At 39.5% G+C, this 24993-nt stretch overlaps 2 protein-coding genes across 2 annotated transcripts; both read right to left on the bottom strand.

The window, feature by feature from the left end:
* Positions 1 to 10171: 10171 nt before the first annotated feature.
* LOC114550520 (plexin-C1-like) lies at positions 10172 to 12957 on the bottom strand. Its single transcript, XM_028571329.1, has 3 exons — positions 12884 to 12957; positions 10930 to 11038; positions 10172 to 10357 (listed from the first exon to the last, which is right to left on the bottom strand). Exons 1-3 carry the CDS (start codon positions 12955 to 12957, stop codon positions 10172 to 10174), a joined length of 369 nt encoding a protein of 122 aa, XP_028427130.1.
* Positions 12958 to 14146: 1189 nt separating this feature from the next.
* LOC114550519 (plexin-C1-like) lies at positions 14147 to 24743 on the bottom strand. The gene is made up of 12 exons (XM_028571328.1): positions 24491 to 24743; positions 22664 to 23783; positions 21711 to 21833; positions 18549 to 18683; positions 17852 to 17952; positions 17672 to 17777; positions 17413 to 17575; positions 17149 to 17251; positions 15141 to 15216; positions 14634 to 14657; positions 14350 to 14483; positions 14147 to 14204 (listed from the first exon to the last, which is right to left on the bottom strand). Exons 2-12 carry the CDS (start codon positions 23675 to 23677, stop codon positions 14147 to 14149), a joined length of 2037 nt encoding a protein of 678 aa, XP_028427129.1. The 5' UTR covers positions 23678 to 23783; positions 24491 to 24743.
* Positions 24744 to 24993: the final 250 nt, after the last annotated feature.

The following is a 24993-nucleotide window of genomic DNA, read 5'->3' as shown; positions in this document are numbered from 1 at the left end:
GGTGGGATGCCAGCAAACATTGAGATGGAGGGAATGAAGAGTAGATACAATTACAGAAACGTCAACATCCTCTGAAACAAGTTATAGCAACTCGCAGCTGACACGCACATCTCAAGATAAAGTGCACATTGGTGGCAATGAAGGGAAATGCTTATACTTACAGTGGTGGAATGTAAAGTACATGTACTCACTTAAGTTCAATTACTTGTACTTTTCTTTTTATATTACTCCATACTTCATCTCCACTTACTTGCTACTTTGTAAAGGGAGATTTTACATAGAAAATAAATAATCTTAATAAAAATATGATGCAGTTAACACAGGATAGTAATACAACAATGTATTTACAAATCATATATAGCTCTGGAAACGGCCTTTCTGCATAATACTACTTAAGTTTTGAGTGGTAGTAGCAGTAATGTTTTTATGAGTGGGTCCCCATATTGTTTGAATGTAAATTTAACGTTTGTTTAACTCCACCGGGCACCTTAACTGTATTTGTGTTACAAATACTTCTGTACTTTAACTTGAGTAAACATTTGAATAGAGGATTTTTTACTTAAAGTATATTTTACATTGTGGTATTTCTACTGTTACTACTGTAGGATTTGAATACTTGTCCCACCTCGGATGATTCATAGAACAGCTTGTTTTCCTCACTCTGACAGTAGAGGAAGACGAAAACTTCTCAGACCGGAGTGCTTGCGATGAAAAAGTTTGATCAAACGGGGCCGAAGTTTATCAGCATGAGGGCGGTCTGACAGAGACCTGCCACCTCTGGTTGAAAACACTAGCAGTCAGTAGGACAATGTAGGATTCTTTCCCCTACTGGTTTCCCTCCAGGGGCAGTGCACCAGTTCACTGTATGTATTTAGATGACAGGCATGTGGTTTGCAGGCTTTGTATAGCCTGTGGTGCAACAGGTCTCCTCCCATGGTTTGGAGCTCAGAGGCCTGTAATCTCCCTGAACCACAGCACCACCACCCAGATTCATTTCTCAGGGTAAAAATGACACAAACCCCAGCTAGGCACACAGTGGAAAAAATATATACACGTGCCCAGTTTGACAGTTTGGATGGGGTCCCTGTAGAGCAGAGGTCTATGGGTAAAAAAAGATAAATTGTGGATGCTAGACAGATTTTAGGTTCATTTTTGGTCCACGCTCTGGGATTATGACTAGTGATCTGATGTTTTCAGTTTAAGTCGCAGAGACACTTGATATCGAGAAATTAAAGTAGTTCAGGGGCACTCTGGTAGCTCACCTGGTACAGCGTCGCCCCATGTCTGGTTGTTCAGTCCTTACCGCAGCGGCCCAGGGTTCGATTACGACCTGCGGCTCTTTGCTCCATGTCTTCCCTCTCTCTCCCCCCTTTCCTGTCTACAATCATTCTATCAATTTAAGGCCAAAATGCCCCCTCAAAAAAGAATAAGTTAAGAGAAATTAAAGAAGTTCAACATGATGAAAACAAATCTGTACTGTACTGTTTGGCTGCAGTCTGAAAAGCAGCACCAGTTCTTTTACTTTGCCCGTTGTATTGCAAGTTGGCTATTACTTGAAACTTGTTTTCGGTTTGTACTGTATCAGCGGTTACTGATTTTTGCTTTCTGTAGAAGTTTGTGCTAATTTTGTAACACGGTTACTACTTTTTGTGTTAATTGTAGCAACGTAGTTTGTACTATTTGTTTTGAATCGTCATTCATTGTGACGATATGTGTAGGTGTACATGTACATACATTGTTTTATAGACCAGACTGGTCGTTTTGCAATAGTCTGACTCATTTTTATTGCACACAGAGAGAGACGACTACTCTGGGATAAGGATCGTCAGCCACTTCAGCCTCACTAAAGCCGTTTATCCTGCGACTTCGTTACGACTAAGATGTGTGAGTGTGTGTGCTTTAGAGAGAGATAGAATCAGGATGGTGGGTGGAGGCCATAAATGGCGAAATGAAAAGAGGAATGACCATGTCGGTGGGGAGACACTGATGTGTGTGCCTCTTCCTCCTCTCTCGCTGGTGCTTCCCTGCTGCTCTGTGCGAGAGCGAGTGAACACTGGAGTGGTGTGTGTGTGTGTGTGTGTGTGTGTGTGTGTGTGTGTGTGTGTGTGTGTGTGTGTGTGTGTGTGTGTGTGTGTATTCACAGTAATATGTGTGAAATGTAAAACCGACAGAAATCAACAACGTAAAAGCAGGAAGACAGCTGAACAAAGTCTGTTATAGGAAAGAGCTGTACAAGCTGTTTATGTGGGATGCTACACTATATAATTTATATTCTGTTTACAATCTACAAGGTATTTCCAAGAAATGACTGAAGACATTCCTTCCACAATCTTATTGGTCGATTCCACCTCAAACCCTCTATCTTTCTGTAGCTGTCTGTGCAAATTTTGCAAAAACACTGCGTGGACCTACTGATTTTAGAGACCAACATGAAATAAGATTCAGGCAGAACTTGCCATTTTGTCCTTTATGGACAAAAGTTTTTAGTTGGTCGTTGATTATAATTTCTAATCAATATGCAGCAGTTGCTGTATGCATGGATGGATGAGAACTACCCAAGGTGTGGGCGTGATTTAGGCACCAACAGATATGTTTTGAACCTGTTCGCAGCTGGAGGATTATTGGACATTTTTTCTTTAAAAAGGAATAGTTTGACATTTAGGGAAATGCGCTAATTCCCTTTCTTGCTGAGTGCAAGATGAGAAGATGTATACGACTCTCATGTCTGTACGTTAAATATTAAGCAGCTGGTTAGCTTAGCTTAGCACAAACAATGGAAATAAGCAGCTAGCCTGGCTGTTTGAAGATAAAGTCTGCTTACCAACAACAGACCGACGCGTTGTAGGTAGGCAGATTTTGTTACCTTTGGACAGAGCCAGGCTAGCTGTTTCCAGTCTTTATACTAAGTTAACCGGCTGCTGATCGTGGCTTCATATTTAGCATATAGGCATGAAAGAGGTATGAATCTTCTCATCTGGCACTTACTAAGAAACAGCATTAGCATATTTCCCAGCATATCTCAAATGTCAACATTTGAATGATGGTTACAAATTACTGTTGTAAAATAAACACGATTTATGAAATTACAGCGCTCTGGTTGAGGTTTGGTTTAGGCACAGAAACTTACTTGGAAAGATCGTGGTTTGGGTTAAAATGACTACTTCATTAAGGTTGGGGGACTTTTGTTGTCATAGTTACAATAACAACCATGTGGTTCATGTTAGGCAACGATCGCGGTCATGCAAAAAAAAAAAAAAAAAAAAAAAAACCGATGGTTAAGAACCGGAAACAAACAGCGCTTCCCCAAGTATTTTTTACGGCTGCTAGAAAACTTTGTCTCTTGAACGTAAAAATGACTGTTTGGAGCACTGGCTGAAACGACTGATTCGGTCGTTTTTCTTGGGAAAACAGTCTCCAAATGTACAGCATGTGGCACCGTTATTGCTATTGCCATCATCAATGTGGCCCTGGAGAAGTTAAAGATTACCAAGCTTTAGTTGCGGCCTACGCTGCACAGTTAATTGATTCACCTCAGGTGAAAACGACCGTATGACCAGCTCATAAATGCTCAAAACACCTCAAACTAAACTGGAAAGACAGAACAAAATGTTACTGTTACGGCAATTAAAATTACAGCACCACTACAGTATAACACACTGTTTTGACTGTGCTGTCTGGCGGAATTGTGGCGTCCACATTAGTCATGATAAAAACAATAATATTTAAAGAGGCTGACGGCCGCCATGATGGCCCTTGCTGAGAGAGAGAGACAGAGATTGATGATCGACCTCCACTTGAGCCACACGAAGCGGCACACAGCCACACCATATATGGGCATGTGTGTTGGTATAAAAGGGAAGAAGTTAGCTTTAACACTGAGTGTGTGTGTGTGCTGCTGTGGATGAAGAAGCAAAGCGCTGGAAGTTTGCCACTTCATAACTTCAACCAGTGTGAAGCTGGCTAATGTGTCTCTGGCACCGACACGCACACAAACACATTCTGTTTTCGGTTTTCTACCATTTCTCTTTGCTATATCTCATTTCAACACAGGGATGACTGGAGAGATTTTTCTTGACAGCTACTGATGATCGATCATTTCTCAAACATGGCTGACACTTCAGCAGGCTATTTATTGGCTCTCACAACTGCCAGATGTGTTTAAAAGCCAGTTTTCCGTCACATTTGATCACATATTGAGTCTTGCATTATTGTGTGCAAGACGATACAATTAACTATTTTGGAATTAATGTTAGCTTTGGATTGCCAGATATCGTTCTGTGCCTTTTGATCACATAATACTTTTTGGTTGAGTAGTTGTTTGACAAGAGAAACAAAAAGATGTTAATATGTATTATGATATGAAAAAAAAAACATTAAATGCTGTAAATGATCAGAGCCAATGGAAATCTGGATTGGATCTGGATCTAAATCTTGCCAAAACATGAGCATGAAAATGTCTTAATATATCTCAAGGATGTTAGGCAAACAGCATTCACCTTGACCATCATGCAATTTCCATTTCATCCAAATCGGCTTTTAACTCTTAATCCACTTAGAATGTTCTCAACCCACAGAAGAGTACAATTTCAGTTGAACCATTAGCATCATGTTTTCATCCAACAATGGCAGCACTACATTGTCTGATCACCTGCTCTTTGATGCATTACGTGCAAAATCTGAGATAGTGAAGCACTGATCGGACATTCTGATGGATGCAGACTCTGGCAGGTGTTCAGTGTCAGTACTAACAGTAGTTAAGTGACACACCATAACATGCTAGCTGTCACAATCAAATCAAACTATTCCTCTTCTCTACATCTAGTGTCATGTGGTGTGACCCAAGGTTGACCTACATCTTAAGGCCTGGTCAGAGCAGAAGGTGGCACAATGAAATTCACATGCACTTCTTTGCAAATGATCTGATTCTAAAAGCTTTGTGACATAAGGGGAACTTTCAGGGCTAGTTGGTGAACTACTGTAGCTGGCGATACAACCGCTAACACACTGGTCAGCACCTAACTCCCCGTAAAACCACAACTCGATTTTACGTTTCTGTCGAGAACAGATTAAACAAACAATAGTCATAACCCTATTTGCAGACACTGGAGTCTTGTCAATACTGTGAGGTTGCTAGACAAGCAGTGGTGAGACCTGGAAGTGACTGCTCCACACATAGCTGCTGTAAAACCACATCGAGTATGTTTACATGCACACCAATATTCCACTATTATTCCGAATTTGACAATATTCCGAATTTGATACAGGTCACGTAAACAGGATATTCCAAATAAGGCCTTTTTCTATATATAGGCATTTTCCAATTAAGATGCGATATATTCTGGTATTATTCGGGTTTTAGAAGCATTCTTTGGACATGCATACAGCGCATTCAGGATCAGGGTTTTTTCCGCAGTTTACGGCTTCTTGACGGTTTACGGCTTATGGCCAGCTCTGTGCGTTGTTATGGTTGCTGTGCACAACCCAACCAGCCAACAGTTTGGAAGGCTTCAGACCCGATAAGAAGGAAAAACACCGCTACTTTTAAACATTATCAAAGACTTGAATATCAACAGGTTTTTGGATATGCGCACACATTGCAACACCGTCCTTTTCTAGAAGCTGGTTGAAGGAATGAAAGAGGGAGGCTGTGTACGCACGGTCCAACAAGTCCGCCACCGCTGGTAAACTTTGAAAAAAAAAAATCATATTTTGCACAGCTAGATGTAAACGGGAATATTAGTTGAATATTCACTTTCATTAGCCATGTAAACAGCTTAGTCGGAATATCGTCTTTTTCGGAATAAGGGTAAAAACCGGAATATTATGTGCATGTAAACGTAGTCAATGTGACGTTTTCATTCTCCGTTTTTTGTACAATTAGTGATTTAGTGAGCTTTAGAGGAGATGGTAGGAGGATGTTGTTACCTTTGGACAGAAGCAGGTGAACTGTTTTCAGTCCTTTTGCTAAGCTAAGAGGCTGCTTGTCATCGCTTAATATTTACAGTACAGAAATAAGAGTGGTTTCTAGCTTATCATCTAACTCTTGGCAAGAAAGCAAGATGCAATCAAGTGTGTTTTTGTTGAATTATAAATAAAAGCCAATGACAATCAACGCTTTTGACTTGTGGCTTTCAATGTTTCTGCCGCATTATGGGTCAGGTCAACAGTAATCTCTATAAACAGATAGCTGCATATGAATGCAGAATATGTAGGCAACTGGACAGGCTTTTGGTAATGGAAGCGTTCTGGTTTCTGATATGTAGTCCCAGTAGTACTGACCAATCATGTTTGAGTGGGCATTGGTTGCATGCAGGTAAACAGTCCGTGTGGAGAGCAAAAGAGGTGGAACCCATTGGCTGAAATACAATCTCGGAACCCATCAGCTATCTTCTGAAAATTATTTAAATTAAAACATTTTTTATTTGCATTCAAAATGCAGAGGGATAATCCGTTTGTAGACGTTGTCTTTATCGCAAGTTGCTAATAAGACTGTAAATGACTGCCGCATGGAAGACTTAGTTATGGCCTGAATATCCGCTGTCTAGACTGTAACCCCCAAAACATTGGCCATTGCCACCAAAGGCTAAATCATGGTCAGACCGAAATATTGGGATGACTCGCGTCTCCACTGTTGTATTCTAGTTAGGATTTTCTGTTCTGAGACTGCAGCACAGTACAGCTCCTGAGGAGGTTTCTTCTGTAGTTTCACAGCTGAGCAGTGGTTCAAATCCATGACCCTCCATTTACAAACACACTTCTTTAATCAGGCTGCTGCAATCACTGAAAACATTCAATAAAAACACAAGCCCCGGCCTGGTGGGTTTGTTCTTGTATTATCTCAGTCAGCATTGCTGCTTATTGGACATGCACCATTCTTGAGCCTGTGTGGATCCCAGGATTTATCTGGAGTCATTAGGACATAGATTTCAATTAGATTGTATTCGTTGTCTGCTTGTTTTTGCTTAAAAGTTGGAAGGGCAGTTTGAGGCAGAAGTTTACCTGGTGAGATTTACCTTGCAGTTGGTTATTTTTCTCATTAAACAGACCTGTGGTTGTTTTAACGGGTTGCAGTTGTGGTTTCCTTTTGAATGACTTCAGCTCTGTGCGTGCAATATTCTACGCTCCCCTGCTCTCTCTGTCTTCTGCTAATCTTCCTGTCACATCTCTCACGCACCTGCATGAAAAAATCAGTTAGGAGGTCAACAACTCCCGAAAACGGACTGACACCGCTGTCTCTGTACTACATACTCAAAGTAAAATGTTTTTCTCACACCAGACTGGTATCTATTCTACAAAGGAAGGTTAATTTGTTCCACATTACTGTGCAAATGTGAAAATATAAACAGACAAAATTTACAAAAATATTATTTTAGGGCTGAAATCAGATATATAAATAAGATATAGATAAGATATACAAATATGAGATATCACAAAATTATCAAATGATGTTCTGAGCAGAGGTGTTTTTGTATTTATGCATTACATCAGACAAAACTCCAATGTAGAAAACAAACTTTAATTACACTTTTTGTACATTTTTTAAATTACAATTTATATTAATTGATATTGAATAAGCCCCTAAAGCCCATGACACACTAACCGGACAGCCGACCGTCAGCAGAAAAGGCAGTCGGACTGATCAGTCAGCTCCCCGAGGTCCAAAAAGTGCCTCGGAACACACCTTTGGAACTGAACTTTGGAGTATTATTTTTTTCTTCTACTTCCACTTTTACTTGAGTACATATTTTCGATGAACGATATACTTTGACTCCTATACATTTTTTATGTGCTTAGTTAGTTAGTTACGTACGTTAATGACGTAATCCCAGAGATCGCATCGTGTTTCTTTTCATTACGGTTGCCCGTTTAGAAGTCAGAGACGATGTAAGTTTGTACTCCATTTAGCTATTGTTGCAGCAGATTAATCTATTCCTGAGTTGTTTCAGTCTGCAGTGAGTACTGAAAGTTAACCGTTTGACTCTGTGATGTGAAGCTGCTAGTTTATCTGTATGTTGCTAGCTTGCTAACTTTCCTGTACATCACACATGTTACTAGCTAGTGTGAGATTGGGGTTTTAGTTGTTACTGTGCAGGAAGGATGTTCATTTTACTTGCACAGTGTGATAATTGTACATTTTATTTCAGTATTTGTTAATATTTGTTATTTTTAATATAATATATTTAATATTTGTTAATTCCTTTGTACAGCCTTAGGCTAAACATTTGAAATAATATAAACAATGATATTCAAACTTTTCACGGCTTTCTTTAATAACTAAATAACACAATACTTGTACTTTTACTTTCAGTACTTGAGAAGTAGATTTTAAAATAAACTTGCAATACTTAAGTATAAAACATTTTGAGTACTTTAGTACTTCTATTTAAGTGTGGTGCTTAAAAAGCACTGCAACTTCTACTCAAGTCACTTTTTTGATAGAGCACTTGTACTTTTACTCAAGTATGAGTCTCTAGTACTTTATGCATGTCTGCTGACGGCCGATTATCGGGTTGGTGTGTCCGGGCCATAATATATATTGTAACTTCACATTGACTATTATCTTTTTAAATAACATTAAAGTCATGTCTCCTGAGTTTCGACGTTTTTGTCGCCTTTTTTTCACAGTTTGTTTTGGCTTTTTCCAATGTTGTTAATTGTTAAACCTTTCTCCTACACATTTTCAGCGCTTATTTCTACGTCCCATATTTTCTGATATAAAACAAAAATTTAAAACATGAGACATAATTTCCCCTTGGAAGCATATCTTGAGTTCTACATATTCAAGGCAACAATTATTTTACCTATAAGACGTACTTCAAAAAAACTATTTTCTAATTTTCTAGAAACCAGGGTTGCTTTGTTCTGATATACCCAACTATGAGCCTTTTCAGTCCAGTCATTCATAGCCTGACACTTCTGCTATGTGTATGTAAGTCCTGCAGCTTGCTGGAGACACTGAGAAATTACTGTATGACTCACAAATAGCAGTGGGAGCTAAAAGTAGAAATAACAGAAAAATGTCACGTGTAAGTTTTGCACTGTGCTTTAGCATCAAAACTACATATGCATGCTAACATGTAAACTTGCCCTACATGTTTCCTCAGACGCTGCAAGGATGAATGGCTGACCTCGGAGCTCACTGATTGGTTTGCTGATCTTTGCTGGCCGCAGCTGCTGTCATGGCCAAAAGCCCGGAGGTGAAGCTGGCCGTCTTCGGCAGGGCGGGGGTGGGCAAGTCAGGTAAACTGCTTTGTAAAGTATTCAAATATTTTAAACGTTTGTGTAGGTCATAATGTAGTGTCCATCTTTCTTATTCTGTTCTGTTCAAGGAAGTTGTCTTTGACTGAAAACAGGCTGATTTGTGCTCCTTATTTTGGTGCTCAGAATGATCATAAATCAAATTGCTGGCAACATTTAAAAGACTTAAACTTGGCTGCTGGGTATCTCCAGGTTTCATGTTGTGTTTTGCCTCTTTCAGCATGACCTCTGCTTTCCAATGTTTTCTTCCAACATCCTGTCGGCATTTTTACACTTGCCATAATTTCTCCTCGAGCATAGTTTCTTTGCGTATTCAGCATTACAGTAGGTTGTTTTTGGTCTGGCTTAATTACCTTCACTCCCACAGATAAGTCAGTTGCGTCATTATCATTTCGTTTCAGCATTCCTCTATACGGCTCGGCCTCAGCTGTAGGTTTTCCCCAGTAGCTAACACAATATCGCAGACCATATGTTTCCTGCCGGCTGCAAATCAAGACAGATTGCTTCTGTGTAGCAATCAGCTGTTGGAAAACATGCTTCGGGAGCTCTTCCATGTCGAAGGAGGCCATTAAAATGCCTGAGGAGGTCAGGTCAAGTACTGTACTGAAAAGTATAATGACTGCAGAGTTCATAACCTTCAGCTGAAAAGGAGTGTGCTTGTTAAACATGGCAGTGAGGCTGACGATGTGTGACATGCACGCCTGAAACCGTGTTAAGAAAGCAGACATTGAAGCTCCAATCTTCAAAATTTTGCATCCACATTTCCTTCCCTTGCTTCCCTTCCTCATGTCTTAGTCCGTCCCACCGAGGAAGCATGGGAGAGACGCAAGGCAATCATGCTAGGAGAGAGGAAACAAGGAAATTTGTTTTAGAGGGATCAGACGTCCTGAATTCGTCAGCTATATGGGTGGAGTTAGCAACTGGCATTTTTTTCTTTTCTGCGCACATCGTCCCCTGTCCTTGTGGATGTGAAGTTAGTGAACTCAGGCTCTGGATAGTAGGTCATTGGTAGGCAGGCCAAGGTTTCATTGGCTACTTTCAGAAACACAGTGCTAGTAGGAATCCCTTTTTCAGCTGCAGGTGTGTCATAGGTGAGACTCTGCAGAAAGTTTGAAAAACATTATGTGTTATATATAATATACCATAATCTGTAAATGGCTTAACATGGTGAAAATGGTGACATGGTAAACTAAGCAATGTAATGTGACATGACAACTGCACAGCATAATACAATATAACAATGTGACACTGCTTGATGTAAAACAACAACATATGCTAATACAACATAAGACATTAATAGGATGCCAAATAAGATATTATGATATTATGATGACGTAACATACTGCAGCATAACAAAAAGAACATGTCATAGCATGACGTGACATGTATTATGTAACAAGAGCGCATTATACTGTATATGACTTAATTCACTCTGCAAGTTTTTGCATGTGTATTGAAGCTTGTGACTACAATGTTATGTATTATATTAAACTTAATGTAGTGTTACATGGCATAATGCTAGAAGAGTACATGTGATGTGACATGTGACAATACTATAATTTGGCATGTTGTCATGTAACGTGACAATGTACTGTAATGCAGCATGATATGATGCGACATAATTAATGTAAGACAAATATACAATAGGACTTGTTTCGTCTACACACCAACCTGATTAGTCCTGTCTCTGGGAAGTCTAACTTCCTGCGGGGCGTGGCTGTGCGTGACCCCTTCCACAAACTCCAGGTGGGATCCCGTGAGTGTGATATTCCTCTTCCCACTACAGGACACAGAGCAGCAGCCAATCAGAAAATGACTAATTTAATACAGATTAAATACCAAAGAAAGTTTTGGTTTTGTTTACCATGACAGCCTGACATGATGGTAAAACACATATGTGACTACCACGTTTATATAGGGCTACCTACATATGAGAATTTAAGTTTAAATCTCTCATTGTGGTCCCTGTAAGCTTCAGTGTTCACTACAACTTACAATATGATTGGACTAAAACATGATGAAAATGTAAAAAAAAGAACATAAGAAAAGGTTGGGATGTGCTAAAATACATTAGGATCATCACTCAATTGGGCCAAAGTGTTCGACCAACTCAAAGACAAACCAATACAGACTGCTGACTAGCACCCTAGTTCCTTCAAGAATTTGCATCACAGCCACCAGAACAATGAAGAGAGCACAATAGAAATCTGTAGGCTTACTGGTGGTTGTAAGTGACAAACCACTTACCATACTGGAAATCACTTTGAGGAAGGGCTGAGCTTCTGTGCAATGGTGCGTGGTGAAATGATGACATTGAGGTACAAGCTCCGTTGTTCTTAAGTCAAAACTTTTTGCCTCTTTATGTTAACATAATGGTGACAAATTAATGCCTGGGATTATTTAATTTTTGTATGTGCATCTTCCAGCCACATGTACATAAATTGTTTTTGCATGTTAACAAGCAACAGTGTTACAGACATTTTAGAACAAAGGCAGAAGTGACATCTTCGGTTGCCGCAACTAAAAGGGAAGTGATCTTATGGTTAAAGACATTGGTTTGGGGAAGTGTCTGTCTTTCTGCATGAGATGCCCCCCAACTTGCAACTGTTTACTCACTTACCGACACTGTTTCCTAGAATAAGACTCAGTCAATTCTATTGAAATTAGTGACAAAGCACTGGGGACACATCCCATAATAGCCTACCTACGTTTTCACGGCCCTTTCTGGGTGTCTTTTAGTGTTGACAGTGCTGTTTAGCATTCGTAATGCCAAAGCATCAAGTAAGAATTTTAACTAAGTTCTAATAACTTTATAACCATGATGTAGACCATTGCGTTTATCTTTTAAAACCACATTTCCTATCAACCCATGTGGGCTTTATAATGCCTCACTATTGAAAGGGGCTGAAGTTCATGTGTTTGTTCATAATCATTATTCTACTGTTTCAATAATGATTAGGTTGAGATTTATTGATGCAGCATGCTGCATGTGCCACTTCAAATTCATTGTCAGAGTGTCCTGCTGAAAGAAGCTTTTTTTGGTCAATCTCCAAAAAAAACTCATCACTCTTGGGCTAATAGTTGTAATATTTTTTCCCTCCTCCACTCAGCACTTTAGTAAAATCTGAGAAAGAAGTTTTCACAATAAATAGTTCTTGTTAAAAACATTGCCAAAAGGCAAAATTAATGCAAAGCAATACTCATATCCTCTTTCATACACATACACACATACACATATATATATATATATATATATATATATATATATATATCTCAGAAGAATAGGCTATATTTAGAATCATCATTCATCAACATACAGTGAATCAGCTTGCAGTAGCCTATTCTTGTTCTGTTCCTTATTTATTAGGTAGGTGCTCATGGACAGTATACAGAAATGAAATTGAGACTCTACACAGCTGTATTTGTTTAGATTAATAAATGGCACTTTTTTTAAGTATTTAATGTGTCAACTCTCACTGATTCTTGCTTACTCATTACATTGCTTTAGTTCTTTTAAGGAGTAGGAGTTGGTATACATATGTGGTATTTGTGATCTAATGTGGTGGGCCGGTCTGGGCCAAAATGCCAGGGCCAATTTTTGGTCCTAGTCCGTCCCTGGTCATACCTGATCCAGGTGCTGCTTGGTACAATGTGGGTGCAGGATGGGGACGACCCGATGGGTGATTGTAGCATTGCCATGGCAACTACCATCTGGGAGGAGAACACATACTTTGACCACGCCTTTATTATCGGCACTGGGAATGTGGAACGTCAGTTTCACACCAGTGTTGTTCCACACAGGAGATCTGATCAGAGCACACAGACAGACAGACAGAGAGAGTTACAATAAGTAGTAACATAGTTACAATAACTGAAATTAATTGAAAAAAATCTGCCTCAACAAAAATTAACATCAGTTTAAACTTTGTGAAATAAGTTTTATATGTTTAACACAATGCTAACTGCCATTAAAAAACATTAACACTAAAAAAAAAAAGAAAATGGAGAATGCCTTTTACATAGCAAACAGCAAAACATTTGTGCTTAAAAATTAGAAACAACTCTAAAGCAAGCCTATGAAGTCAAATCATTCAAACATTATTAAAAATATTCTGAATTAGTTTTAATTCCTCAATCCCTAAAGCAGAAACACACTCAGCTTTACTTGCAAGTTGATGCTAAGAAAACCAAAATGTCTGTCTGAGCTGACAAGCAAAGGGTGTCGGTTTACACTTTAAGAATAAAAAAAAATCCAATTTCTGAAAGAGCTGTGAAGTATTGGCTAGATTTTCTAAAACTTGTTACACCACGTATCATATTCACTCTCCAGTACCACCATTATGGCCCACGTTAAAATAGAGTAACATAGGCCTACCCTATTTAGCTATAGACAGTTCACGCAGGAAACTGGTTGGTTCATAAGAACATTATTTATTGTCGACAGCCACAGACACACTGTACTTCCTCCGTCCCTGCAGCTCGTAACTATTTATGAATGTATGCGCAGTCGTGACTACGTAGCAGGCTGATCTCAAAACAAAAATATTTCAACGCAAGGAAACCCTTATTTCAAATTACTTTGGACTGATCATGGTTTAAGTATTATTATTAGAAATGTTGTAGTATTTCTACAGTATAATGTTTTTAAAGATTATTTTTTGGGGTTTTTCCACCTTTAATTTGACAGGACAGCTAGGAGATAAAGGGTAGAGAGAGAGGGGGAAGACATGCAGGAAATCATCACTGTGTCGGATTCAAACCCTGGACCTGTGCGTCAAGGCATAAACCTCTAAGTATATGTGCTCTACCCAGTATATATATATATATATATATATATATATATATATATATATTTTTTAAATATATCAGAGATTCCATCCACGTACCACTACAGGGAGCTCACGTACCACCAGTGGTGCTGGTACCACAGGTTGAGAATCAGTGGACTAGACAGTCATTGATAAGTATCAAGTCAACTGTCAAAACTGTCAATTTGATGAATATATCAATTTGTAATATTGATGACTTTTCCCTTTTATAATTGCTATCTTTAAAACATAATTCATAGTGCGAGCATAATCTTAGTCTTACTCTTGTGGATTGCAGTCCATGTCCGCTTGGATCCTCACTCTGATCACATCACTGAGGTTAGAACCCGACAACACTGCATGGTTTCTGCCGTAGAAAGACACCACACTGGGAGTGATGGAGGAGATCTCGGGATTCTGACAGTAAAACACACACAAAGATATCCAGTTTGAATGCATTATCTTGAATGATGTTTTAATCTCTACTGAATGTGACTAAGATGAGAATCAGAGGGAAAATGTGTTTGAGAATTAAGGATTAGACTCACAGAAAACTTCATCCCTGACTCCATCTTTTCGGCAAACACTGTCCTGCAAGAGGAAGTTAGGAGAAGAAATGAAGCATGACATTCACTTTGAAGGTTCTATTAAGAGTTGATTCAGGACCTGTTTCAGCTAACGTTAGCTTAGCTAAAAAAAAGCTGAAAATAATAAGTAAGAAATCAGCTTGCTTTGGGTATATTCCAACAACTATAATACAATACTATAAGTCGTATGTGTTGGACGTTCAGAAATAGCAAATGTGACATTTTGGTTTAACAAGCAGTTAGCTTAACTAATTACTGATCAGCAATAGATGTGTCTCCCCCTGTCCTCGTAGTGAAGGTGACATCTTTGCAAAGTGTCTAAACTCTGAACAACTTTGAGCAGACAGCAATGTGGTGAGTTAGTTGGTGACTAGCTTGCTAACATTAGCTAACGAGACAATAACTAACTTTTGATGGAAGCTAGTAGTTTGTTTCCCCTTTGTACTAATATCAGATTGGAATCATAATTAATTAAAAATATAATTACATTCCCCACTCCTTCATTTGCCCAGGAACAGCCTTTTTCGCTCCAGCTACATCCGGCACCGATACACTGCCGACACCTGCAAGAAAACAAATGTTAGAACCTATTATTACTGTTAACACTCAAATATAAATCATAATGACTTAACACAAAGACCACAAGATAGGAATACTGTATATGCTACCTCATCAGAATCAGAAAAGGTTTTTTTGCCAAGTAACACTTACAAGGAATTTACCTTAGTGGTTGGTGCATACATAAAACATAATAAACATTAATATAAAATAAACAATAAATACAGAAACAAATATATACAAAATAGCTGTTTAACATAAGAAAAAAAAAAAAAAAAGAGGCTGAATTTGCAAAAAATTATAGTATCGGCAATCGGCAGGTGTATAGTCCAGGACGTATTAAGGCAAAGTGTGGGGACTAGGGGTGGGGGGTTAAGAGTCAATGTCAGTAAGGGTCCGGGGCCTTGTTAATAAGGCTGACTGCAGAGGGGAAGAAACTATGGGTTGAGGTTTGGTCCGGATGATTTGAGATGGCAACCTCCTGCCTGAGGGGAGGGGTTCAAACTGTTTGTGGTGAAGAAACACAACCACTGACAACTACATTCAACAAAGCAATCCTGCTCCTCTCCACAACAACTTTCTCTCTCTCTCTGTGTGTTTGGTAGTCACCCAACAACCCCCACCACCTCCAGCCAGGCCAGTCTCACCTGTGTGTGTGTGTGTGTGTGTGTGTGTGTGTGTGTGTGTGTGTGTGTGTGTGTGTGTGTGTGTGTGTGTGTGTGTGTCTCTCTTTGTCTGTGTGTCTCTCTGTGTGCCCGACCGCCTGTCTAGACACAGCTGAGAAGTCAAGAAAGCCTAAATAACTATAAACCTGGGTGTTTAATCTTGAAATGTGTTTTATTTTGTAAAGAATCTGGCTACACTGTGGCATTCCTGTGTTAGATTACCTAACTGAGATGACGCAACTCCCGCTGCAGCACACGGGCTGGTGCGAGCGTTCCACTCCTGATCACAGCTGGTGTCAACAGACAGATTGGATAACATGGGCACTGAAATGGCTCTGCTTCACGATGCTTAAGTATATGTGCGCCTACTCTACCCACTGAACCCTCCCGGCCACACATGGGGTCTTTTTCTATCAATTTTTGAAAAACTTGAGGCTGTTGTATCCGTAATTAACTGCTTCTTTAGTGATTATTCTATTACATTCTTACATCTTTTTGTTTTCTTTTTGTAACCTTTATATCAGGGGACTTCAATGTTTTTTAGGCCGAGGACCCCTTAGCTGAAAGAGAGACAGAGAAGGAACCCCCTACTACTGTACATAAAGTATATATCATGTTTTAATGTTAAACATACATGTGGAAGGCACAGTGAATCCTTAAGCGTACCTCTATGGCTACCATATGGCTACTTTACCTATAATAAGCTTATCTTCAATGTACAAATTAAATGTTTTTTTTTTTTTTTTCAAAAAGGCCAAATTATCTTTCCTAATAATAGGTTGAATTCATATTATTGTATATTTTCAGACATATTTGAACTTTTGAAAAAATAAACTTTGAAAAACATTTTAGACATAATTGGGCGGCCCCCCTGCACTTACTCTGAGGACCCCCTAGGGGTCACGGACCCCCTGTTTAAAATCTCTGCTTTATATACAAAGTTTTTGATTACTGCCATGTGTGGATTAATATGTGTTTGTGTGTTCAGCTTTCAGTTGTATGCATGTGTCTTATCTCAGTTGAATGCCTGAGGTTGAGTTTACAGCTAAAAGGTTTATTTGTACTTCTTCACACTGATTCTCAATAGATAAACCTTGGCATGACACAAATAAAGAACAACCAGATTCCAGAACAAGACAAGGTTACATTATTTTTTCTGTGTAACTGGGTCCTGATAATTAATAAGTCTTTTGTTTCTCAGCTCTATCTTTGATCATTTATGTTAGACATAATCTGTCTACTTAGATTTCTTTATAATGGTAGTGGACTTACAGGACAGAAGTTGGTGGTCCCCTGATGTCTGAGCAGTTGGACAGCTTCAGTGCTTTAGACAATTGTGTCGTCCCAACTCTAATCTTAACTGTGACATGCAGGCCTGTTAAGGGAAAAAAGAAGTGAATATGTGATGTCTTGGACCAATATACATTAAACAACACAGATTTCTCGACTTCATTTGAGGATTCTTGTGACAGTGAAAGTCATTGATCTTCAGGTTTTAAATTCACTGGATTATTGTATTTATCACATGTCACTGACCTCCAGCAGGAAGTGTGCTATTAGAAAGGATGCAGGTGCATTGTGGGAACTGTTGAGGAAGGCCGTCTCTGCAAAGCTTAATGGAACTTGCAGAGAATTGACAGGCAAAGTTAGACAGCGCCTTCTGGCCCACACTCAGATGTGTCTGGATGTTAAGTGTGATCTGAGAAAGGAAGAATTGTGTGAAGAAGTGTTTGCAAAAAAAAAAAAACTAACAATCACAACTGAATAAACTTAAAAGCCTGTACGTAATCTTCACCTGGCCTGTGTCGTCCTTTACAACTTTGTAGGAAACCATTTTCTGTTGAGAATCGTCAGGAATGGATAACCAGTCTGAATCTTGGCAGTCATCTTCAAATGTGCAACTAGGAGGAGAACATTATGTTTTAACCAAGTTCATAATTCTTTGAAGGGGTCACCTGCAGATGTTGTTCCTGACCTTTTTTTAGTGCCGCACCAGACGCAGTACGGATCCTGTGCAGACCAACAGTCCTGCACATTTGTGTATGTGCTGCAGTTTGACACAGGCACACGCTTCATCTAGAACAAAACATAGCAACAACTTTAAAATATAGCATTTGTACATAAGACATTGTGATAATAAAATGATCTGAACCATTTAAAGTATTCATAAGCTCCCAGCATTCATCACGGCCTCACACGTGATACATGCACTGTTGTAATGTAACAAAGTACAAATATTTAGTTCCTGTACTTACGTAGAATTTTCACGTATCTTTACTTTGTTATTTATATTTCTGGAAACTTTTACTCCACTACATTTCCCCTCAGCAAAATCGTACATTGGAGTGAAAGATTCTTCCTCACAAACAATGAATATTCTGTTTCTGTTTTTCTCTTTGTTGATGTCAGACTTTGAATTTGATGTTTAAGGAGGTGTGGAAACCCTGAATATTATACTTTACTATAAGGAAGCCACAATAAAGTTCATAATCAAAGTTTTTACTTTAACTTCTACTAATTAAGTATTTAATATCAGAAAATTACCTTTGATACTAAAGTACAGCAAAGATCAGACTTTAAGACTTTTACTTAAGTAATATTCTAAAAGGTGACTTTAACTTCTAACTACTAAGTACTTTATACAAGACTGGATACATGTACAATGCACCTACCTGGTTTCTAAGTGGCAGGTACACATGTTTAAGATCCACTTGATCCAGAAGCATTTTGGGAAACACTTGGCGGTCATCAGTGGCCCTGTAGAGCACCCTGGGACAGGTGGTGTGATAGTTCTTGTCCACAGCAAGCTGACAACAACAACAACAATGTAGCTTAGTTATGTTTCTGGTAGACTAAGCTGCTGTGCTGGTAAAGATCAAAGGTTATGGTTTAATGGGTGGATTAAAAACTTGTATTGCGTGGAAGTTAGCCAACAAACTAAGCTGGAGAGAGGGAACTCCTCTGGTCATAAAATGGTAGTGGGAACAAATAGTTTTTTAATCAATTCATGTTAAAAGGTCAGCAGGCTAACCAACTGTATGCTAGTATGGCTAATTTGAATTTGGAAGGTTGGCTTGCCTGACCAGGTAACCTGGATAATAGAATATTTACGGTAGGCTTTATAATAGCGGCTCAGTTGGTTTTGCCTTACCTCTTGTTTTCACAGTGTTATTTAGCCAGCAAAATTGATTCTTTGGCTCTTTCTATTAAGATTTAGCCAAATCCCAAACCATTTTTGCCTTAAAAAGGATTTTTACATGACATTCAGAACATTAGTATAGCAGCAAACAACTATTTGCTATGTAAAGATATAGTGGAGTAATGGTGTCCTGAGCAGAGAATAAAGTCACAATCCCTCTGTGTGTGCTGTAATCTGACCTTCTCTGTTCTTTGCCAATTGTACATGTTTGTCTGCATGTGGGTGTGACACTACGTTGATATTTCATGAATTGGGGAACTAACTAAATTGAATTCAACCAAGGGTATCACATGTCACAGACTAGTATATTAGACCTGTACAAACAAAATATTAAGAAAAGGATTTGCTGCTGCAATCAATGGCTGTGTGGTCTGAGTAGAGGAAGAGTTGCATTTCCTGATGAGTCTGTGGTTCAGGCATCTTATACATGTCAAGCCACTTGACTAAACTAAATGTTTAAGCAGAAATGTCATGGTGTCTCCCTCTTCAGCCTCACTCAGTGTACGTCCTGGAGTTTTTCAGGTTCCGTCATGCTTCACATCCCCCTTTTCGTGAGTTTACCTCCTCTGGAGATCACCTGACCATTCACCTGTCTACACAGCTGGACCTAATTTCCTCAGTCAGTCTCATTGTATATGGAGAGCAGCTAGTTTTTAGTTTCCCAAGTGCCTACATTGCCATGCTGCTGTAGATGCTTGTTGCCAGTTATCTGTGAGTTTGACTTGCACCTTGCCTCGGTGCCTACCCTCCGGCCTCAGACTACCCATGGATCTGTTTGCCTGTTCTTACTGCCCAACTGTTGACAGTTGTTGACTGATGGATATTTAAAGTGAAACTGCCTTTAACGGTTCTTACCCTCTCAAAGTGGCTGCATGTGGGCCCTGCTTCTGGTAAACTGTGACAGGAAATGAATCTTACACTAGACGTTAAGAGGGAAAGGGTTGAGGCTGAGAGTGGGTATGTTGTTATTGGGGTCAATAGGTGGCTTTCTGCCAATAAGTTTGGTTATAGTGGTTTGACCTGCTCCATCCAACCCTGTACACACCAACACTACCCTGACAGGGAATCCCACCACATGATTTGTCACATCAGATTTGATTTCATGATGAAAATGGGCAGATGTTAGAGAGTAATATACAGAGCGTGATGATGACCATGGCATTATGTTAATTTTTGTTTCTTGTTGAAGTAGTATACTTGTGTATAATTTAACAAAATTAAACTAATTTAGGTCCCCTACTGTAAACAGTGAGACTTCAATTATTAGGCAAGATGCTTATATAAAGAGAAATGAGCATTTTATTGCATAAACAAATAATGCTATTTGGTATGTCTGATACTTGACCCCACCCAGGCAAATTCTCACCACCAATAGGTTGCATAGGTTTATACGTATGTTCCAGTTAATTATCTATTATTTACTCACACAGCATCACAATATCATCTTTAACGACAAAAGGCAAGTGGTCTGCACTTTCTGCATCATTTTTTCTCCAGCTATCAGCTGTCTTCCCTTATGCGTTACATTTGCCAGCGAGTCAATAGCAAAGCCATTCTTCACTGGTAGGCCTCAGCTGCATAGCTGGGAGAAATACACTTAGGGGTTTTATGAACACTTGTGAAAGTAAACTCAGCATGAAAGAGCCTATTGTGTCTGGCGGAGGGTCACTGTGGAGTGTTCTCAGACTTCTGTTCAATACTATAATCGTGTGAGTGAGCATGTAGAATGCAGAATATTTACTGTCATATCAAGAAGATGGAGAAAAAAGAAAGAGGATGACAGGAAGCTGGTCGTATTAACCAAAACTATTGCAAGAAATTGGACATTATTTTCTACGCCTTCTGCACTTACGCACATCAATAAAATCACATTATGGTTCCAATTTAAGTTGTAATGGAAGCATTTCGGAGCATATTCCTTCCTATACAGCATCTTCCTTCTATCATTTAATAAACACGTTTGTTCAGGAAATATATACAATAGGTTTTCGTGACTTTAAAGTGCTCATATTATGCTCATTTTCAGGTTCATAATTGTATTTAGAGGTTGTACCAGAATAGGTTTATGTGGTTTAATTTTCAGAAAATACCATATTTTTGTTGTACTGCACATTGCTGCAGCTCCTCTTTTCACCATGTGTGTTGAGCTCCCTGTTTTAGCTACAGAGTGAGGCATCGCACTTCTGTTCCATCTTTGTTGGGAGTCGCACATGCGCAGTAGCTAGGTAAGGACTACTAGCCAGTCAGAAGCAGAGTATGAGGGAGTGCCAAGCTAGCAGCTAGACAGCATTATAATGTGTGTTACAAAGTGACCACGTTTGTCTCTGAAGTAAAGGCTGGACTACAATAGAGCTGTTTGGAGCAGTTTGTGAACAGTGTTTTCTGTTGGAGATGGTAAGTCCCTTTCGGTGGACTTTGGGCTTTTTCACTTTTTAAACCTATAACATGCACAAAAAAGATATATAACACAATAAAGGAAAGGGAAAAAGCCAAAAAGCATAATATGAGCACTAAAGGTTAATGTATAGATACTAGTTAATAGAACAAAATAGAAATCCATTGGTTCATGCCATTACCTGTGTCGTTGAAGTATTGATTATTTCAATAATCGATGTGCATCACTATTTATACACACCTTAATGAGCTGGCCATCTCCTGTCCCAATGAAGAAAACCATCCAGGCCTTGTGTCTCACTGCCAGCACAGAGGTCATGGACTTCTGCCTGAAGAGCACCGCCTTGGGCTTCAGAGTCTCTGGCTGAGAGACAAAAACACATTGATCATCAGATCTGAATCAAACAGATATTTATGGATTTCTGAAGAGTAGATCTTTGAAGTATTGATGATACTTGAAGTAGTTTATTAGTGTCAACTAAAAACAATTTATGTGGGTACACATCCCAGTCAATATTATTGTTGTAGCCTATCATGTCCAATGACTGAAGCTGTGCAGTGACATTTTAATTATTTTGGCCTCTCACCTTCTAAAGACAAAACCTACGGAATACAGTTTTGCTTTGATTGTGAAATAGGTCAAGCTTCAGTCAGCAAAACCCAAAAAGTCCTTCCTCAACAATGCTTGCCCTTTGAAAACATTTTTTGTCATTGTGGAAATGCTAAAGATTTAGAAAACTTTCACAATATTGTGATAAAGTATTACAGTCCCAAATTATTTTAAAATAAAAATTGAGACAGACTTCCTTGCATTATTTTTCTAACTTCTTAGAACTTCGCTCATTCATTTCACTCTTAGAATATGAAACCGATAATAATAATAATAATAATAATAATAACAATAATAACAATAATAAATTGTAATGTATAAATTATAATTATTATTGTTATTATGAGTAGGCCTGGTATAATGTCTTCATCATAGTTACAGAAATGGAAATACTGAATCATATCGGATTGTTCCCACATAGAGTGACATATTTTCTCACTGCTGGAACTTTTAAAACCAAAGAATAATGAAGTGAACTAACTTTCTGTTGATACAGAAGGCAGATGTAGATTAAACTACAGTAAAAGTTGGAAACAACATCCAATCACTCAACAGTCTATTTCATTTAAAACACAACGACCAACCGGCGGTCTTTTCCTGTCAGTGCTGCAGACACTACAGAAGTCTGGATCTACATCAGTGACTCCGGTGAGAGGGCTGATGTCAAACAGTAGCAGCTCTGTGTCGGTGTGTTCTCCGTCCACACTGAACACGCCGCTCCAGAGCACCGGCGGCCCGCCCGGGATCACGGAGGAGGCGAGGAGTCTGCTGCCTTTCCCCCCATCAGAGATGCTGAGGGTCGCTCCCCGCAGCGACCTGAGAGTCTGCGCTTTGTTTGTTTTGCCCTCGAGCCAAATGAGACGGACTCTGTTGCTTTTGTCACTTGAGGGCAGGTTAGAGAAAAGATAAATGGTTAAACTGATCTGAAATCCATCCACAAACTCCACACTACCTGTAGGATAACGTTTGATCGCAACGGAAGAGAACTCGCTAATTTTGGAAAATATAGTTCCATATTGCTTGTGATTCGTATTACGAAGTTCTACCGCTTCTGATTCCGTGGAGCAGCTGCTCTTTGTGGATTTGTCTTCGTATTGCTGTGTGGCAGTCAGAATGTAAGTCTCTGTTTTCTCCACATTCACCACATTCACCAGGAAGCCGATGGATGCGCTGCTGCGCCTTGGGGATCCCACCTCGATGTGCTCCATATACTGCATCTTTGAAATGTTCTTCAGGTCCAGCACCTCGCAGTAACCGCACTCGATCACACCGCAGCTGATCAGAGTTTTATTCTCAACAAAAGGCAATAATATGTTGACGCTGAAAGTCGCGTTCCGCTCATCCGTCTCAGAAACCCGGGAAAACTGCGCATCGTCCGTCTGATACCCGTCCTTCAGGATTCCTCTCTGAGTCAGACTCTGGACCAGAGTCAGGTCGTGGCTCAGCTGGTAGAGCGTCTCCGCTGTAGCGATGTAAACAGTGTTGGTGGCCACAGCGAAGTGGCGGAGGTCTCCATCAAAAGTGAAGCCTCCATTCTCCTCCAGGCACCGAGCCTCTTCTCCCCAGAGAATGAACAACAGAGCCGGCAGCAGGATCATCTTCTTGCAGTGATGACAGCTAAATGCTCACACGTAGACGGTCTTCATGCCACGCTGCTCTCCTCCACAGTGTCACTGGTCTCGTGCGTAAAAGCGCAGCGCGCGTCTGTTGAAAAGAGAAGTGCTGAAAGTGGGAGGGAGCGCGCGCGCAGCGAAACCGAAAACTAAAATTTCAAATATTTCTGAGATATGATTATGCAACATTACTGTTTCACACAGCTGTATTTGTTGCCGAGGCAACACACCAATGCTTAATCAGACAACAGTGAGTTCTGATTGGGCCGCTATATTATAAATCCGTATATATGAGTACGGTCCTGAACCATAATTTACATGGCACATTTGATTCTCAGCATCTACAGGTTATTTAACACCCCCCCTTCAGCCGAGTGACAGTAGGCTACAGTATAATTGAGTGTCGGTTACACAGAATCATCAGGTAACTATTTTAGACGAAAATATGCAACTTTCCGCATGTTGAAGCTACAGTACAGCAAAGAGTATATCCAGTGTGTTCTGGGTGACATCTAGTGTCAGCTTTCGGAAGTTCTTTCTTCCAGTTGAATGTCATTAACAGTTGAATGCAAATAGATGTGACACTACTTGTTAGAATCACTGGTTACTACACTGACAGTGACGACCAGACAGATGGGACACAACAAATGTTTACTACTCTAGAAATGAGACTGTCCTACATCACAAAAATGTGACAAGAAGAATGGACTCTTGCTTTTGCACACTATGACCAAAGAAACGAGTAATCCGTCATATCAGAGAGAAAAAAAATGTTCACCAACAACAGCCTTAACTTACGTTTTTGAATGTGTCTTCGTGTTATAGGCTGCTGCTTGAGGATGGTTGGTAGTGTGAGTGGGAAGAAAAGATCAGCATGCTGGCGTTGATTTTCCAGATAAGGAAAAAGGGTAAGAAAAAGTTTGGATTATGCCTCTTGAGAGCATAATCTAAATATTAATGATAAATATTTTTTTTGAAGTACAATTGTGTCGGCTACCATCTAGCTCTAAATCAGGGGGGATTGATCCCACCTGGGTCACTAATTCCAGAGTTGCTCCCTGATTGGCCACAGACAGCAGGTGACAGTGTACGTTTGTCCACTCTGGAGGGTTTTTTCTCACTAATTGTATGCAGATAAACTTAATGAAATTATGCGTTTCTCCTTTTTGTGGCCGGTCTGAATACTTTTTTGGTAACGCTTTAGATTACAGACAGTTATTTTTTACCTACTGGGTACCTTTTCCTATACTGTAGTTATTTGTCATGGGTACCTACTGTAGTCTAATTATTTTTTACCTACT

Source organism: Perca flavescens, chromosome 23 (genome assembly GCF_004354835.1).
Source record: "Perca flavescens isolate YP-PL-M2 chromosome 23, PFLA_1.0, whole genome shotgun sequence".
In the NCBI taxonomy this organism is placed as follows: Eukaryota; Metazoa; Chordata; class Actinopteri; order Perciformes; family Percidae; genus Perca; species Perca flavescens.
This window is presented reverse-complemented; position numbering and strand designations above follow the sequence as displayed.

Excerpts from the sequence above, each read along its gene's own strand:
- LOC114550520 (XM_028571329.1), bottom strand. The coding sequence starts at position 12,957 with ATGGCAATGCTACAATCACCCATCGGGTCGTCCCCATCCTGCACCCAC. Across the intron at positions 11,039-12,883 it reads CCAAGCAGCACCTGGATCAG|TGGGAAGAGGAATATCACAC; the intron begins GTATGACCAGGG and ends TGTGTCCTGTAG. Across the intron at positions 10,358-10,929 it reads CCAGAGACAGGACTAATCAG|AGTCTCACCTATGACACACC; the intron begins GTTGGTGTGTAG and ends AACTTTCTGCAG.
- LOC114550519 (XM_028571328.1), bottom strand. The coding sequence starts at position 23,677 with ATGATCCTGCTGCCGGCTCTGTTGTTCATTCTCTGGGGAGAAGAGGCT. Across the intron at positions 21,834-22,663 it reads CTGACAGGAAAAGACCGCCG|CCAGAGACTCTGAAGCCCAA; the intron begins GTTGGTCGTTGT and ends TTTGTCTCTCAG. Across the intron at positions 15,217-17,148 it reads GGACCACCAACTTCTGTCCT|GTGTCGGCAGTGTATCGGTG; the intron begins GTAAGTCCACTA and ends GTTTTCTTGCAG.